Source organism: Platichthys flesus, chromosome 18 (genome assembly GCF_949316205.1).
Source record: "Platichthys flesus chromosome 18, fPlaFle2.1, whole genome shotgun sequence".
NCBI classification, from domain to species: Eukaryota; Metazoa; Chordata; class Actinopteri; order Pleuronectiformes; family Pleuronectidae; genus Platichthys; species Platichthys flesus.
In genome coordinates this window covers 10,051,434-10,069,373 of record NC_084962.1, presented here as the reverse complement: position 1 = coordinate 10,069,373, position 17,940 = coordinate 10,051,434, and the positions used below count along the sequence as shown (strand labels likewise).

The following is a 17,940-nucleotide window of genomic DNA, read 5'->3' as shown; positions in this document are numbered from 1 at the left end:
TTTGTTTTCCCTCTTTGTGTATGTGTCTGTTTGTGTTTTGCTGTAGAGCCTTGATGAGGAGATAGCTTCTCTGCTTCTAAGTAGACACTCATGCACTGGCTTTTATTCAGCTGCTGACGCTGTCTGCGGCAGTACCCCTGAACTGACACTAGATGCTGCTCTTACCACATGTTCTCACGCTCTCTGCCACCGAGGTGCGGCTGCTGAGCATTTAGGAGTCTGTTAACTTTCATTATCAATCCATACATACTTTACATTTTTTGATCAATCAGTCATTAGTCCATCATTTCACTTTTTATCTGCTTCTTATGTTGATTGATCACCTTGAAAGTAATCTGACATCCTGCCATGCTTCTGTTACCGGAGGATGCTTGAACAGATGCTTTACATCGATGCCTGCTGTAGATGAAGGTTATTCTGAGGCCGTTCATTCTGAATGAGACGCGGATGCAGAATGGGCATGACGATGCTTCTCAAAAACAACTCACAGATGTGAATGGTGGTCATGTGTTTGTTCAGTGCAGGCCAATGTGTGTGGTCTGAATGTATATGTGACGATCGGCTCTGTGCTCTTATCTTTGCTTCATCCGCAACTTCAGGAAAGAAAAACTAATGTGCTAAAAGCCGCAGGTATTGAAGCAGCAGTTTCCATCATTAGGAAACGTAATGTGTTTACATGAGCTTTAAAAATAGCTCACAAGACACTGTAAAGAGTGGACTTTGACCTACATTTATTACGGCGTGACATGTTTTGTTGCCATTCAAACACATTGCTGACTTCAATACTAGTGTTATGAGTGAAAATGAGTTTTTCTGTTCCTCGATGGGAAATTCACTTCAATCCATCATTTCTCCTTTCTGCTCTTTATTGCCTGATGCGATGAACATGTGATTGTGCATTAGAGACAAAGAGGGAGAATAAATAACCATGTCGACCCCCTCCCCCATGCTCTGATCAATGAGCATCGTCCTATAACTAACTGCTAACACTGATGATGTCACTGCTGCTGTTTGATTGATGATTGTCATGGTAACCCCCCTGTCACGCAGGTGAGTGTGCCCGATGTGGAAGCGGCTGCGGCTGATAGTTCGATCCCTGATACCAAAGAACCTGCAAAGGTGGTCCTAACTTTCTTCTATTAATCCATCCAGCCGTCCATCGATCCACCGTTTTCTTTATTCCTTCATTCATTTGTCAGTTACAGCTTCAGATCTCCTTCTCTTCCTACATCCGTCCATTCCTTGGCTTTTCATCTGTTTTCCAACATGTTCTCACATTCTCACGTCTTTTTGTCAACAGTTGAACATCTTCATCGTCTTTCTGATTTCGCTTCGTATTTATTTATTTTGAGTTAAGATGTCTCATTTTTTTTATGTTCAATGATCATGTTTTGTTTTTTTGTTTTTGTCTCCATGCGTTTGTTGTGTATGTGTGCGCACTTAAATCTGTGTGCGTGTGTGGTTGTGCACTATGTGTACATGCGTGCTTGTGTATAGACGGCCGAAGTCGAAATCGAAGAAATCGTTGTCGTGGAAGAGGTTTCCAAAGCAACCAAACCGGGATTTGTCACAGTTACTGCCAGTTCTCCTGCTGTCCCAACCACAGAGCAGGAAACAAGAGAACAGGAAGTGAAGGTTGAGGAAAAAGTAGTGGTGACACAGGAAGCTAAAGCGGCGAAGCAGGCGATCGTTTCATCTGAAAGTGAGAGCGAGGACGAAGCAGAGTACCACCCAAATGTCCCTGTGTCCATCTCTCATACACAAATACTGGAGGAGAAAGAAGAAGAAGAGGAGGAAGACCAGGTTGACAAACAGGAGGACAAGACAACGGAGCAGGACACTCCAGAAGTTTCCTCCCCGCCAGCTGATGTCCTTCAGCCTGCAGAAGAAACCAGCCGAGCGGTAGAGGAGTCAGAGGCAGGGGACAAGAACGCAGAGGAGGAGAAAGATAGTGAGAGGGAGACGGAGGAAAGCACCAACGATCTGATGACAGCACCAGGCGAAGCTCCTAATGGCCTCCACGCAACTGAGGAGGACGTGAGCGGGTTGGCCACCCACCCAGACGAGGAGGTGGAGCCCAAAATGAACGGACAAGCCTCATTGGCTGAAGCAGAACCCCGGCCACAGGTTATTTGTTGCTCTGAGGTAAAGTCTTCACTGGGCCGGCTTTGGAGCTTCCCTGGGCCTTGACCCTCTCCTGCCAACTGTAGAAACACCCACTTCTTTTTCCTTCCTCCTGCTTTCCACAGTGCCGGTTTCCTTCCTGCTTGTGTGAATATTTAAGCCCCGTGTACATCCTCACACTCATCTTTGTCTTCTGAAAATAAAACCTCTTTAGGTATCACAGTCCGATCCCAGTACAATCAGACAAAAGATAATCATAAACACACAATTTACCACCATGGTCTGTGTCAAGATATCACACGTTAAATAATTGATTTGTCTTTATTATGATTTTCACCATATTCATATATTTTAAAGTCTCTGTCAACTACTATCACCATCCTTCTTATCACAACCAACATGACTAGTCCACTCCTGCTGTGTGACGTGTGACCGCCTCCTACTCTCCATCGTAATTAAGTGTTGTGAAGTAAATGGGGCCTAAGTGGGGAAATGCATGTTGCTTTTAGATTGTAAAATCTTCTTATGCATGCTGTATTTCACCTTTTTGGTGTGTTTGCATGTGTGTGTGTGTCTATGTCTCCTCCGTGTGCTTTGGCGGTGACGCTTTCTTATCTATGTTGGCGTTTTAATTGGCTTGTCGCAGTCACCATGGCAACAGCATTGTAGGAAATCGTCATTGCCAAACACTTCTGAAATACCAACCCGCCCATTTGAATGTCATCTCGTGCATGTTGTTTGCATCTTAATTGCCGGCCTGTTTGCCAGCCCCTCGAGTGTCGCTTGTGTCGCCGGCTCATGTTGTATGCGTGTTCGTGCCGTGTCGTCCTCCGAGCTGCATGTCGACACCAAAGATCTTTGTTAATGTAGTTGTGCTGCTGTTGTAGCTGTTGCTCTCACCTGGCGTTAAATAGCCGTTGTCCTGTTGTGAGTTTCGATGTGCGAGTTTGGGAGCTCCTGTTTTCTTGCATGACGTTTGCTGCATTCACTTGCATATGCTGTGTTTATACATCCACATCTACTGCTGTGTACCACTGGCACATGGCACTTCTCTTTCAAAAGATTGCAGTCTAATGTATCTGACAACTTCAGTTCATTTGATGATGATTAAATACACGTTTCGGGCTAAATTCATAGACCTAGAGATGTTTGTTTGTTTCCCTAACTGTCTCAGCTCTAATATATTAACCCTCTCTCCTCCCTCCCCCCCCCTCACGTCTCTCTCTCCTCCCTCCCCAGCCACCTGTGGTAAAGACAGAAATGGTGACTATATCAGACACCTTCGCAGCCCAGAAAACTGAGATAGCCACAAAAGAAGTGCCCATCGTACACACGGAAACCAAGACCATCACTTACGAAGCTGCACAGGTGCACACTTACGAGCCACAGGGAGCTTTTATTTTTTTCTATTCTCATTTGTGTGTGTGTGTGTTTTTTAGCATTCAGCCTTATTATATTTTAAAAGCGTATTAATGATAATGTTCCCAAGTGCTTCCTTTCTAGCAACAGTGCATGCCGCCATCATTCATTCCTCAAAGGCGTAGGAGGGATTTCCTGCTGTGTATCATCAGCTGATTCTTCCTTTCTGTCTCCCTGTCATCAGTTGGATGGAAACGGCGACGGTGAGCCCGGAGTGTTGATGACTGCTCAGACTATCACCTCTGAATCTCTGTGTACTACCACAACCACACACATTACCAAGGTACTCACAACTACAGACGCCCACATTTCTGTTGGACAAATGTCATCATGACTTTTAATTAGTGCAGATTGTTGTAGATTCACATTTTTGGCAGTTTTCTTACTTTAACTCCGGAAATTGTCCAGAATATTGAGTTAGGACGTTTTCCTGCGTTTTTATTTCACGTGTAAAGATCAGCAGGAAGTAGTCCATGTCAGACGTGTTCACAACAAAAGGAAAGTGTCCGGAACACTCAGGGCTGGTGTCTGGGTAGAGCTAGTAGGAGGGAGGACATGGTGTATAAACTATATCCCATGTGTTTTTAATTACAGCTTATAGACACCAGCGCCGTTGGTCCTTATCAAACACTCTCCAATCGTTTCATCTTTCCAAGTTGACATCTTTGTTTTTTTATGGAATTTATTCTCAGCTTTGCAACGGACATTTTCCTGCTGGATAATGTTCTCACTTGGGCTCACTGACATTTTACTAGGTGGCTGGCAGGAAGAGTTCCGACAAAGCACAGCTACAAAGATATTTACTCACTTTAAAATCATGTTTGTGATACTCTCCATCATAGATCTCCATGGCAACTGTGCATGCTGTGTAACAGTACCCTAATACAGTGTTCATGCTTTGTGTTCTGTGCCCTCATTTATATTGGTTAAGCAGTGGTGCACACATCCGATCTCACATCCGATAATTGGTTAATCTGATTTGACTTGTTGGACTGTTAAGTCAATGCCCGAGTCTCAGCTGTGTCTCAACTGCACCCAGGTCGGCCTTGACTGTTCCTGAAGAATCCATCATGTCTCATATCTCATATATGTACATTTTTCTTCCAGACGTTAAAGGGCGGCCTATCAGAGACGAGGATTGAGAAACGCATCGTCATCACTGGCGACTGCGACATCGACCACGACCAGGTCAGATCTCAGTCACACAGCTGATCATCCAGCTGTTTCAGCAGCTGGATCTATGGGTCCCTGTATTCTGTCCAGACGTGTGTGTGTGTGTGTGTGTGTGTGTGTGTGTGTGTGTGTGTGTGTGTGTGTGTGTGTGTGTGTGTGTGTGTGTGTGTGTGTGTGTGTGTGTGTGTGTGTGTGTGTGTGTGTGTGTGTGTGTGTGTGTGTGTGTGTGTGTGTGTGTGTGTGTGTGTGTGTGTGTAATCAGCTGCTCTTTCAGATTCTGAAGCTTCAATTTTCTTAGAATAAAAATGGTGATAGGGAAACAAGGGAGATGGCTGCAGTCAGTCTATTTTAATGCGCTTTACAGAGGTTGTTATCTGGTTGCTTAAGCTGAAGGGAACAAATGCACATCTGGGGACATGTTGAACATGTTGCTTGAAGTCTTAGTGCACAGTTTATTATCCACTTAATAAAGAGATGCCTGCAAGTCATAACTCATTGGCTGCTTCATCAGTCGCTTCACCTCATCACATCCATACGTCGAGAGAACTGCCTTGACCTTTCTTTGCTGCGGTGTCTCATTTTGTTGCTTGTTTTTGGTTAATTTGTTATTCTGTCTTTTCCTTTGACGAAATCAAATATTTACTGATGTGATAAAACTGCTACATGCTAAAGCTACATGGAGGAGATGACAGCTGAGTTAGTGCAGCCCAACGCTCCGTGAGGATTTGATATGAAACAGTGACCGTGAGGTCTAAGTGCAGACTTTCAGCTTTTGAGGATGTTTACATTCTGATAAGTTCCTCTAGTCATCCATGTTTCCCTAATATGAATGTGAACACTCAAAACAAAGCGTCACATTGTCCATATACGTACAGACTGTTCTGGCCTTCAATAGAAATATCGGTCTCTTGATGTGATAAAACCCATTTCTACACCTCTCAGATATTTGAAAGTGATGATCGATTTATATATTTATTTCACTAATGAGACTTTGACTCATGCCACAAACTCTCTTCCCTGTTGTGGGACGAATGAGAGATTATCTGAACTTGTTACCTGTACAACATGAGGTTTGAGGTACCGGGTTTCATGTAGCACCATCAGAATATTTGAAATATTTGAAAAGGTATTTTGTTTTATCTACTTGTGCCAGGGTTTGGATCTGCATGATCCCTCATCCGCTGTTTTAAGTTGCATGTCTGTTCTTATTTGCTGGATTCACACAAGACCAACAGATCTGTGTCACATCGAGTTGGAAATCATTATTCTTTTTTCCACCTGATGTCACTGCTCCATCTGAAGTCATTTTACTTGCATACGATTTACATCCCAGTTTAACCCCCAGAAGTAAAATGATGGACAGTAATTGTGAATCCAGCATTTTTGTTATTTTTGTAATGCTTCTTTTTGTTAATTTTTCATTTAACTCAATCATCTCCTCTCCCCCCCCCCCTCCACCTCCCCCTCACTGCTTGCTGTGCTCGGTGCTGCTTCCATGTGGCTGCCTCTGGGTACTGCAGGCACTGGCCCAGGCCATTAAGGAGGCCAAAGAGCAACATCCTGACATGTCTGTTACCAGAGTGGTGGTTCATAAAGAAACTGAACTGGCGGAGGAGGAGGATTGACTGAACTGAGGTAATAATAATAATAGTAGCTGATTATTATTATTATTATTCATGGTGAAGGTGATATTATAGATATTAAAGTGTGTAAGTGCCATTAGGGTTTTTTTTTGCTAAAGATAAAAATGTAAAGAAACGGAATCCACCACACGTGAAGCTGCTAAACCCATCAGCCAATCATCAAACAGGAAATCAAGGAAGAGGAGGAGATATTACATTTAGACGGTGACTGTGTTTGTGTGTTTTTAGTTCAAGAAAAATATTTAGAATGGGAAATTACAGTAGCGTTGAGCGCTGGTCATCACAGCATAGACTCTGATTGTCTTCAACTCTTATTTTCCCAGAGCTGAAGGGCCCATCATGACTGTTCTCCTCTGTTGACGTTGAACGACCTTCATCACCCGACGACGACCGACCTTGACTGACCGATGAGGAGGAGCTGAAGAGCATGAGGAAGAGAAAAACGGATGGAGAGAAGTCACCAGTCTTTTCTAACATTTCTGTGGTGCATCTAAATCCCTCACTCCAAAAACCAAGTAAAAGGAAAAAAAAATCATCTCTTCACTCTTCCCGAGGGAACAAAAACAAAACCACTTTGTTAGATTAACATTTGTAGCGTGTTTTTATTTTTTAATAGAGCCTTTTTTTTTTTCTTTAACTGATTTGTTTTACAAAAAGAGAGAAGATAGTGAGTCTGTCATATATTGCGAAAACTAGGATTTTTAGGGATGCACTGATAACCAGGTCTGGTGACACACAGCTAATATACTGTATCATTGTACTGAATATTTCACCAGTACCAGTGACTGTCAACGAAGCTGCAAGATTCAAAGCAAATTTGAGATATTTCTACAAACAGGAAGCTTTCGAATGGAGACAGTTTTTTTTTTTTAAATCTTTTTCTTAATTTGTATTTACCTGAAAAGTAAATTGACACTGAGGTTCTGTGCTTGGAATCTGTATCAGCAGAGTTAACGTGGTTTTGGTGCATTCCTAAACAAGACAAAAGGTTATTTGATATTTCACAGCTCCCTCCCTCACCTCTTTAATCGGTGAGTAACACAATGTAACTCAGTCCTTTCTAAAGACTTTACAGTAACAACTACAGCTGCAAGAATCACGGAGACACAACTTGGTTTGAAACTCTTTATCAAAACGTAACACAAACAAACTGTATCACTCACTGTAACACAACCATGGTCAGAGTCAGATTAAAGAATTCAACCGTGTCACATTATCACCTTTTGTTTCTAATAATGACAGAAACTAGGGAGCTGTTAGGTAAAATATCGCAGCAAAAAAACAGTCAACCAGTAATTTTCTTTTCTTTTTTTATTCTGTCTCTTGTTCTGTAAGTATAGTTCTTATTCATCCACATTCCTTGTGTGTCGACCAGCGGCTGAGTGAGTTCACTTTCATCGAGACATTTTTACATTTACAGCAGGTGAATGAATCTTAATTGAGCAGTTGGACGTTTATAATACATTTTTACTGAAAGGAAATTAGAACCGAAAGTGAACTGACTGAAACGCCGGTGTATACAACTTTCTGAACAGTAAAACTCAATGAAGGTTTAATAATGGGAGCCGTAATCCAGATTTTAATTAGCTCAACGCTCTCCCTGGGGCCCGCCCACTGTACTACACTGACCATTCCTGCTGGGCCGCAGGGGAGCGAGGGAGCATACTGACTCTTGATTGGGAGAGAGAGAGGACCAGTGAACAGAGGGGAAATTGGGAGATGGAAGAGGCGCCGCGCATCGTCTACATGGGAGTGAAAAATAATTTTATCACTGGTGCATGTCGGCCACTTTTTATTTGTTTTTTTTGCATCCTGCAGTGAGTTAAAGCTGTTATAATATTATTGGGACGATGCTTAACACACATTTAATAATTCAAAAGGAGTTTTGTGCTACAGCCGGAAGAGGTACCAAAATGAGGACACGCAGCAGGAACAACTTGAAACCAGTGTCTGTGCCCAATCGAGAAAATGTCTACCAGTTCGTTAGCTCTGCACTTCATTTCACTCCCGGTTTCTTTTTTTTGTTTTCGTACCAACAAAATCTGCAAAAACACAGCAACATCTGGAATTGAATTCGGCATCTCTTCGTGTTTTAACCTTTGCGCGAGTTTAGATAGAGGCCACTGTGTCGACTGGTTTGAGAGTGTGTAGTTAACAGATAATCTCGGCTCATACAGCAAGTCTAGATCCGATTATTTTCGACGTGGTGCTCGCTGTGTTGTAACCTATTGACCGCAACAAAATCATTCTGCCGTGGTAATGTGATTTTATATACGTTTCAATTTCAATACTTACATTTGTCTCCCACACAAGCAACACTCAGAGTCTCCCAGTGCACTACACAAACGGATACAGGCGGAAACAGTTACAGCACAAACAGTAAAACGCAGCTGAAAGGGAAGAGGGTACCAGAGGGGTTGAAGTGCTTTGGAAACCTTCTGAATGGAATCTCATGATGTTTTATTCATTTCCTGTGTCCTTTTCACCCACATGTGCATCTGAATTCCACAAATGTGACCGTGTTATAAATATTGGTGGCATTAAATGGGTTTGAACGAGAAACCTGGTCTGCTGCGTTTAGTCCGACCCGGATTTGTGTGAGCAGCGAAAGGATTCTGCAAAAAACCTGATTGATTTGTGAACAAAGACGTGGTACAGATTTCCAAAAACATTCCACCTGGACCCGCCTAGATCTCTCTGAACCCTCCATTCTGGATATAGTGGCATTTTACATTAGATTCAACAGGATCTGTTTTTAAATGAAGACATATTGACATTTGAAGTAGCGCGTACCTCTCAATTTGAAAACCTTTCAAACTTCCTCCAGATGACGGAGCGGTGAAGACGGTCTAGGCCGGGAAACACCAGTTTGACCTCTGATTTGCAGTTCAATGACATTCCACATGAGGGCGAACCTTTAACCTTTAGCCCTCTTGCAAAGAGACAAAGTGGCAGAGGAAGAAATAAATGTGTAACGCTGGGCAGCTTTGTAAGCTTTCACTGTTTAAACATCAGAAGCTTTTTCTCATCATTTTTCTTTTTTTTTTTCTGTGAAACTGATCTAGATGTTGAAAGGGCGGGATTTGTTGTACCCCCCCTGTTGAATATTTATGAGATTGTCACATCGTGTTTTATTGGGATCACTGAAGGAGCACCATTACAAATCAAATGTTCTGCCACCATTTCCTGCTCTTTCTTCCTGTTTTGCTTAGAGCCACAGATTGAGCCTCCTCTCGGGCGTCTGGGCTCTCGTCTGTCTGGTCACAGGAGCTGTGGGGCGGCGAGGTTGTTTTTTCTAAAATGTTTGCACGAGTCATTTTAATGCGAGAAAAAAAAAAACGGCTGCATCAGACAGTAGTTACCACGGCAACGCCACAATGGAACTCGTGGATAAGAAACCGATGATTCTACGCCAGCTGATTTTTAAACTGTCAGGGAACTCAACGTCATGGAGCGCGTCGTGTGGTCCGATGAAACACAGGTTTCTCAATTGGCTTCGTTTCTTTACATTCAATCTCAGGCTTTATTGAACAGTTTGGACAAATGAGATAAATTTACAGTCTGTTAAAACCAGCATCATTTTGTATTTTTAACAAAGTAAAAAAAACTCACTTATAACAAAACTTTATATAGGAAACAAATTTTGGAAAAAGCAACCCGCTCCCTCCTTGCGCTCTCGTAGCACAACCAATGATCACTGGTAGGGTTTTTTCTATCTAGCCGCTTAACTGTCTTGTCTCCCCACACAGCCACTCCTCCCCCGTGTAACACTGTTTGAATAAAGGATTGTTATACTCTCATTGTTTCTCTGTCGTTCACTCTTTTCATTGGTTGCTATTAAAACTTGTGAGTTTGAGCTTTCACTCCAGAACAGTGAGTTTGGTGTAACAAAAATAGCCGATAAAGATGTTTTCCCAAATTCTAGAAAGGTTTTAAACACATTTACTCAACACAGATTTCCCTGAGTGTTTCAAGACGTTTCCATATATCATCTGACATCCAAGCAACCTTCAGCTTCCATACTGTTCAAGGCGGCTCATTCAGTTTTGTATTACTGAGATGTAGTGAAGGGTCCATATCTCTAACAGAGTCTGTCCGGTCAGGTGTGACAGTGGGAGCCAGCGCTCCTGCTCCTCAGGTATGTAGTTCTGTCCATCTGCCTGTGGATGGCGCTTCTGTTCTGAGGAAATCCCGAATGATCGTCCTCAACTGAGGGGAGGAGAGAGAGGAAGAGTGAGAAAACATAATATGGGTCGTTAAGGACAAACCACATGTGGAGTAGCTCAGTGACAGTCATACACATATAACCAAAGTTATTTTGTTATTTTCTCAGGTGGTCTAGGTTTGGGAATGAAGGCAGCATGGAAATATAAATTGCATGAAGGGATTCAGTGCGTTTCTTCATTGATGAGGCACTGTTTTAAAGGTGCAGTGTGTAGGATTTAACGACATCTAGTGGTGAAGTTGCATGTTGCAGCTGAATAACCCCTCACCTCACCCTCCCCTTCCAAACATGAAAGAGAACTTGTGGTAGCTTCAGTTGACAAAAAAACTAACTTCCATAGAGATGACCTGCTCCAAATGTACATAAAAAGTATTTCCATATAAAGGGCCCATTAGGGTAAAGAAAACGAGTTGTACAATTTAGATGAAACACTATTTAAAACATCCCAGGATCATTGTAAATTCAATAGATCGAATTCACCTAGATCCTACACAATGAACCTTTTAAGTAATTAAAGTTTCAGGTGATCATTGTCACTCAGTGAAGTTAGAGCTTGTAAATGGGACATTATCTCAGTTTAAGGTTGAATCTGTTGGGACACTATGAAAAGCCCAGCAGCTCTTCACCGACTCCTACACCATCCTCCTGCCTGGATCTCAAGGTTGTACAGATGACACTTACAGCTCCTGATCTCAGATCTGTTCATATGCAGCGCACTCATTCATCCATCGCAGTCGGCCACAGAAGATGCACCTTCAGCTCCTGTGTGCTTGTTGTTGAATGACTGGAGGACAGGTGCTGTCAGAAGCATTACTATGATGCAAAGTGTGTGTTTGTGTTTAGTTTACCACTGACTCACTGAACTGCAGGTGTGAGATTAGCTGTAACTGATTGTAATTGGCCTCAGAAACAGCAGATGTTTCCCTCACACACACACAGGCTCCCCCTCAAGCTCATTTATTTGACTGAAGTCACAAATCTTCAAAAACAATGTTAAATAATTTACTAAAACAGTCAAACACTAGTTCTCAGCAAACCGGATCATTTGCTGGTGATTTCTTTCAGATGTGGATTAGTGCAGATTTTATTCTTTTCTTCTATTTATGTCAGTGTGTGGGACTGACTGAAAATAAACTTTGCTTTGTGCTAATGAGGGAACATATGACCAAACAGCCACAGTGTCTGTTTTTAGTTTTGAGTGTTTGGACGACACTGGTGGTTTGTGGCAAAAGGGAAAGAGCTATTTCAGACACAGATAATCACTTGTTATTAGTGGGATCTATTTTGGTGTTATTGGTTTTTAATTGGATGTATCAACAGTTAAAATGAAAATCCCCGGACATTTGGATTTAAAGATCCAGCTGGTCGTGACAGTGACACAATCATAATCAGATATCAGAACAAACTGTGACGATAACCAAGCTGGGATTTGTTATATATTATAATGTTATTATTTATGGTTTTGGTTTTAATCCTAAATGGGAACTTTACTAAATAAAGTCTCCATAACAGATTTTTATTTACACATATGCAGTCAGAGAGGGAGCAGCTGATATACGGGGAGCCGTTACCTTTTCAGGATTTGATGTCAATGTAAAGAGCAAAGGGCGAGCTTCAAGAACACACAAACACACACAAAAACACACACAAACAAACAAACGGGGAGACAGATGAAAAAAAAAAACTTGTTTCCAGGTTTTCCATGCAGTAGCTGCTGTAGCCCTCCCCAACACACACGCACTGTCACCCTCAGCCACACTGAGACATCAAATATCCTTTTACCAACTTTTTTCTTGTTTAGTCTATTTTGGATGTTTTTCATTATTTAGAGTGAACCTTAGTTTCAAAGCCCGTGGACATTTCTTCTCTATTCGGGAACAACATGAGCTGACGCGACCCAGCTGGTTGTCTGTGCGTGTGTTTGCAGATGCCAGGTGGACCTCGTGTTTTATCTTCTATAAATATGGAACAAACACGTTCTCTCCCATTTTTTCCCTTTGCAGTACAGATTATGAAGTGCTACGTTTTGTGTATTTAGTATTTATGGTGCGTGCAGCCCTGCAGAATGACTCCTCCCCAATGCATCCAATCAGCTACACGGCCGCATAGTAAACAGAACATAGCCAAGTTGTCTGGACATGGGCTGGACATGAAAAGCTAATAGAATTGCGTACCCTGTCTGAGTTTCCAGCTGAGATAGATAATCAGTTGCAGCAGCAGCAGAGAGACGGACAGGAACAGCAGCAGGCCGAAGAGCCACAGAGGAACGAAGCTGTCTGTGGCTCTGTCCGTGTGCATGAGGGTCTGTCGCAGGAGCAGGGCCAGATCAGCCCAGGGGCCGCTCAGCACCTCCATGCTGCTCCTGCATGGGAGAAAGCAGGAGGAAGTCAGGAAATGACAGTATTTCAAAACGACATGTTATAGCAGGTATTTGCAGGACATGAGCATGTTCAACCTTGCACTTCTACATTTATTGCATGAACATGAATGGAGAGGCATTGTCTCTTCTATGCCGGGAACAACCAAGGTGGTCACAGAGCCAGATTATCGGCTGTGTAAAATATAGAGGCAGTGTGGAGGGACGCTGTCGTGTTACACGCCACGCCTCTGATTCTGGAACACCAGCTACTGAAAGTCACACACTGGGGGGGGGGGGGGGGGGTGTTATTGAAGCTAGTTTTGTTCGGTGTGGAATGAGGGGTCACCTTAATGTCAGTAGAGCTGGATCTCTTTGTAAAAGGGGCAGCGGAGCGAGAGGTAGCTCATTAAAAAAAGTCTTTTGAGAATACCGTGAAATACCAACAACATACGGCAAATGTCCCTTCTTTTTTGAGAACCAGCAAGTGACTGGGATTTGCAGGCTTTTAAGTCAAGGGTCGACTGGGTTGATTTATCTGCAGCTCATGTTTTACTAATAAGCCCAGTGTTTCTCACATTGTTCGAAACTATGTTAAATAATTGATGTGATTTCAATAGAGGAAGGAAAAATCATTTAATGACTATCGATTGGTTGTTACTCTTCAGGGGAATCTGATTGTGATGGCACCAAGAAGAGAGATGGGCTCTTTTATTTATACAAATTAGAAAGAAACTAGCTTTCATGTTCACGTTGGCTCATCCTGGATCCTGTAGCCAGTCGATAAAAGACGCAGGACTTCATGACACAGATAGTGTGCGTTAGATTTGTTTATATTTAATTTCTGCCAATAGATCCCTTTCACCTACATTTTACACACTGGACCTTTAAAGACTCACCACACTGCATCACCAATTCGTTATCATATTTAGAACTTTCGTGTTGTAATTGTAATAATTATTATTCTTGTTTTGTGGCCCAGCCCTTGTTGAAGAAATATGTTTGTTTTTTTAGCTCTGAAACAAAGTTAGCCACACTAGCCAGTATAATAATACTTATATAATGATAAACATCTAAAAAGCACTTTTCAAAAAAAACGTTACAAGGTGTTTCACGGGTTTAAATAAATAAAAACAGGGTTAAACAATATTAAGGCACAAATATAAGACCAAAAATGTTACAGACCGCAAAAGAGCAAAAAACTAAATAAGAATAAAATTATAATAGGATTAAAGCAGTTGGTAAAATCACAAGCCACGAGGCCAGAAGGTGAGAACATGCTTGCATTTGCAGAAAAGTTGGACAACAATGTGCAGCCAGAAGTTCAGACTCGATGTGTCAGAGATCACATGGAGATATTTCAAAATGTCCACTCACAGTTTCCCGGTTTCCCTTGAATGAAGATATGAATGAACATAGGTGAAGACGGCTGCTGGACTTCCTCAGTGAGCTACTTGCATCGTCGCCCCTACAGTTGTCTTCTGGATTGACGCAGCAGTCAAAGGTGGCCGTCACATACACTTCACATTTAGTTTCGAGCTCAATCCCATCACGTGTTGACGCAGAGCGCGGGGAAATAATCCAAAGAACAATTCCTCCGTGAGAAAAGACGGTCGTGTCAGCCCAGAAGTCAAAGTCGTGCTCTCTCTCTCTTCATCTGTGTCTGTCTTTCATTTCTATCTTTCTCTTTGTGCTTTTCTCTCTCTGTCGCTCTCTCCTATTGGTCGACGTACCACCTTAGTTGTTGTTGACGATGTGAACTTTGTTCTGTTCCAACAGTCAAACCTTGTGATTACTAAGAAGATTAGCTACACTGGCCTTGTGTGTGCGTGTGTGTGCATGTGTGTGTGTGTGTGTGTGTCTGCTATGTGTCACAATGAGATATAGTGTAGTGTGTGAGGGTTTACTGCAGGTTTCAGGGTATTTAAAACATGAAAATGTGGTAATACCTTTTCATCCTGCAAGTGTGTACTTTGGGGCTCCAGTAATATCACGACTGTTGAACCTTAGACCTGTGTCCTCACTGTGTCATAACACACACACACACACACAGACACACACACACACACACACACACACACACACACACACACACACACACACAGACACACACACTGTCTTTTACTCAGCCGGTTTCTACCTTGTCTTATCTCGCTGTCTTTTCTCTCTGTCTCTTCTGTCTCTGTCTTCCTTCGATCACTGGCGGTGCTGATTAGGTTAATCAGGAACTGATAACCCTGAATGTGACGTCACGACTAATTGAAGAATGACTACAAAGGGAAGTATCGATGCTGAAATCCACTGTGTGTCGTGTGGCCCCTGTTGGAAGGACACACAACCAGGTTTTTAGTTCGATAAGCAGTTGATTATATCAGTCCAGCAGATATGAAGGAACATTTACAACCGAGTTTCTCACCCACAACTTAAACAGATATACACTCACATTTTTACCAGTGTTTGGTCTTCACCAGCCCCAGACGGAAATGTCTGTCTTTACTCGCTTAATGTTCACTAGTTAGTCTTCCATTTGTTTAGCACAGCTATTAGCACAATGGGTTTAAGAGCCTTCCCATTGAAAACAGCTGTCTGCTATGTGGCCAAAGTAATGGGAATAGTGGGGCAAACATGGGGAGATGAACCTTACTGCAGAAACTGCTCATGGATGTATGAGCAATCCTTTTCTCATTACACCTGGCCAATTATTCTAATGTTTATATAAGAACGGAGCTTTTACCCCAGGGAAGTTTATGAACACTGATGTAAAATTCAGTTTTTGGTTTATTTTGATCCCAACTCTTGTGTTTTTGTTTCAATTTTTGTTCATAAAGTGGCTCATTTCAAAATGTGCAGACTAAAGGGTTGAGACTGTGGTACAAAATGTGTTTTTACCTAATCATCAGCCGTATTTATAAAAGCAGTGATAGAGAGATCTGAAAAAAAGGTAATTTTGTTTTTGAATTTAATCAAGCTGCCCAAAGCTGCCCACATCCATAGATCTGGTTTCATCAAGATCAGAGAATTAGCCACCTGGGAAACTGGTTGAATGTCAAGTCAAAGAAAGAGATGAATTCTGTGCTAACACTTAATGGGCCATGTCTTGGCCCTAGTCCCATCCTTCCAACACGTTCTCTCCCATTTTTTCCCTTTGCAGTACAGATTATGAAGTGCTACGTTTTGTGTATTTAGTATTTATGGTGCGTGCAGCCCTGCAGAGTTACTCCTCCCCAATGCATCCAATCAGCTACACGGCCGCATAGTAAACAGAACATAGCCAAGTTGTCTGGACATGGGCTGGACATGAAAAGCTAATAGCGTTGCGTACCCTGTCTGAGTTTCCAGCTGAGATAGATAATCAGTTGCAGCAGCAGCAGAGAGACGGACAGGAACAGCAGCAGGCCGAAGAGCCACAGAGGAACGAAGCTGTCTGTGGCTCTGTCTGTGTGCATGAGGGTCTGTCGCAGGAGCAGGGCCAGATCAGCCCAGGGGCCGCTCAGCACCTCCATGCTGCTCCTGCGCGGGAGAAAGCAGGAGGAAGTCAGGAAATGACAGTATTTCAAAACGACATGTTATAGCAGGTATTTGCACGACATGAGCAAGTTCAACATGGGACTTCTACATTTATTGCATGAACATGAATGGAGAGGCATTGTCTCTTCTATGCCGGGAACAACCAAGGTGGTCACAGAGCCAGATTATTGGCTGTGTAAAATATAGAGGCAGTGTGGAGGGACGCTGTCGTGTTACACGCCACGCCTCTGATTCTGGAACACCAGCTACTGAAAGTCACACACTGGGGGGGGGGGGGTGTTATTGAAGCTAGTTTTGTTCGGTGTGGAATGAGGGGTCACCTTAATGTCAGTAGAGCTGGATCTCTTTGTAAAAGGGGCAGCGGAGCGAGAGGTAGCTCATTAAAAAAAGTCTTTTGAGAATACCGTGAAATACCAACAACATACGGCAAATGTCCCTTCTTTTTTGAGAACCAGCAAGTGACTGGGATTTGCAGGCTTTTAAGTCAAGGGTCGACTGGGTTGATTTATCTGCAGCTCATGTTTTACTAATAAGCCCAGTGTTTCTCACATTGTTCGAAACTATGTTAAATAATTGATGTGATTTCAATAGAGGAAGGAAAAATCATTTAATGACTATCGATTGGTTGTTACTCTTCAGGGGAATCTGATTGTGATTGCACCGAGAAGAGAGATGGCCTGTTTTATTTATACAAATTAGAAAGAAACTAGCTTTCATGTTCACGTTGGCTCATCCTGGATCCTGTAGCCAGTCGATAAAAGACGCAGGACTTCATGACACAGATAGTGTGCGTTAGATTTGTTTATATTTAATTTCTGCCAATGGATCCCTTTCACCTACATTTTACACACTGGACCTTTAAAGACTCACCACACTGCATCACCAATTCATTATCATATTTAGAACTTTCGTGTTGTAATTCTAATAATTATTATTCTTGTTTTGTGGCCCAGCCCTTGTTGAAGAAATATGTTTGTTTGTTTTTTTTAGCTCTGAAACAAAGTTAGCCACACTAGCCAGTATAATAATACTTATATAATGATAAACATCTAAAAAGCACTTTTCAAAAAACCGTTACAAGGTGTTTCACGGGTTTAAACAAATAAAAACAGGTTTAAACAATATTAGGGCACAAATATAAGACCAAAAATGGTACAGACCGCAAAAGAGCAAAAAACAAAATAAGAATAAAATTATAATAGTATTAAAACAGTTGGTAAAATCACAAGCCACGAGGCCAGAAGGTGAGAACATGCTTGCATTTGCAGAAAAGTTGGACAACAATGTGCAGCCAGAAGTTCAGACTCGATGTGTCAGAGATCACATGGAGATATTTCAAAATGTCCACTCACAGTTTCCCGGTTTCCCTTGAATGAAGATATGAATGAACATAGGTGAAGACGGCTGCTGGACTTCCTCAGTGAGCTACTTGCATCGTCGCCCCAACAGTTGTCTTCTGGATTGAAGCAGCA

General features: G+C 42.3%; 1 protein-coding gene and 1 long non-coding RNA gene across 9 annotated transcripts in view; one reads left to right on the top strand and one right to left on the bottom strand.

The window, feature by feature from the left end:
* Nucleotides 1-10,159, top strand: part of epb41l2 (erythrocyte membrane protein band 4.1 like 2) — a 49,987-nt gene extending 39,828 nt beyond the window's left edge. For 4 of the 8 annotated variants that reach the window (XM_062411460.1, XM_062411456.1, XM_062411454.1 and 1 more), the window contains 7 exons: nucleotides 1,051-1,119; nucleotides 1,498-2,145; nucleotides 3,364-3,492; nucleotides 3,728-3,826; nucleotides 4,651-4,731; nucleotides 6,237-6,351; nucleotides 6,683-10,159. In XM_062411460.1, the coding sequence (XP_062267444.1) occupies nucleotides 1,051-1,119; nucleotides 1,498-2,145; nucleotides 3,364-3,492; nucleotides 3,728-3,826; nucleotides 4,651-4,731; nucleotides 6,237-6,341 (1,131 nt within the window). In that variant the 3' untranslated portion in view covers nucleotides 6,342-6,351; nucleotides 6,683-10,159. The remainder of the gene's footprint in view (nucleotides 1-1,050; nucleotides 1,120-1,497; nucleotides 2,146-3,363; nucleotides 3,493-3,727; nucleotides 3,827-4,650; nucleotides 4,732-6,236; nucleotides 6,352-6,682) is intronic. The other 4 variants (XM_062411461.1, XM_062411457.1, XM_062411462.1 and 1 more) reach the window with 3 other exon arrangements.
* On the bottom strand, nucleotides 9,855-14,734 carry LOC133973536 (uncharacterized). The gene is made up of 3 exons (XR_009924576.1): nucleotides 14,318-14,734; nucleotides 12,759-12,946; nucleotides 9,855-10,568 (listed from the first exon to the last, which is right to left on the bottom strand). It is a non-coding gene; the product is annotated as an uncharacterized LOC133973536 (long non-coding RNA).
* Nucleotides 14,735-17,940: the final 3,206 nt, after the last annotated feature.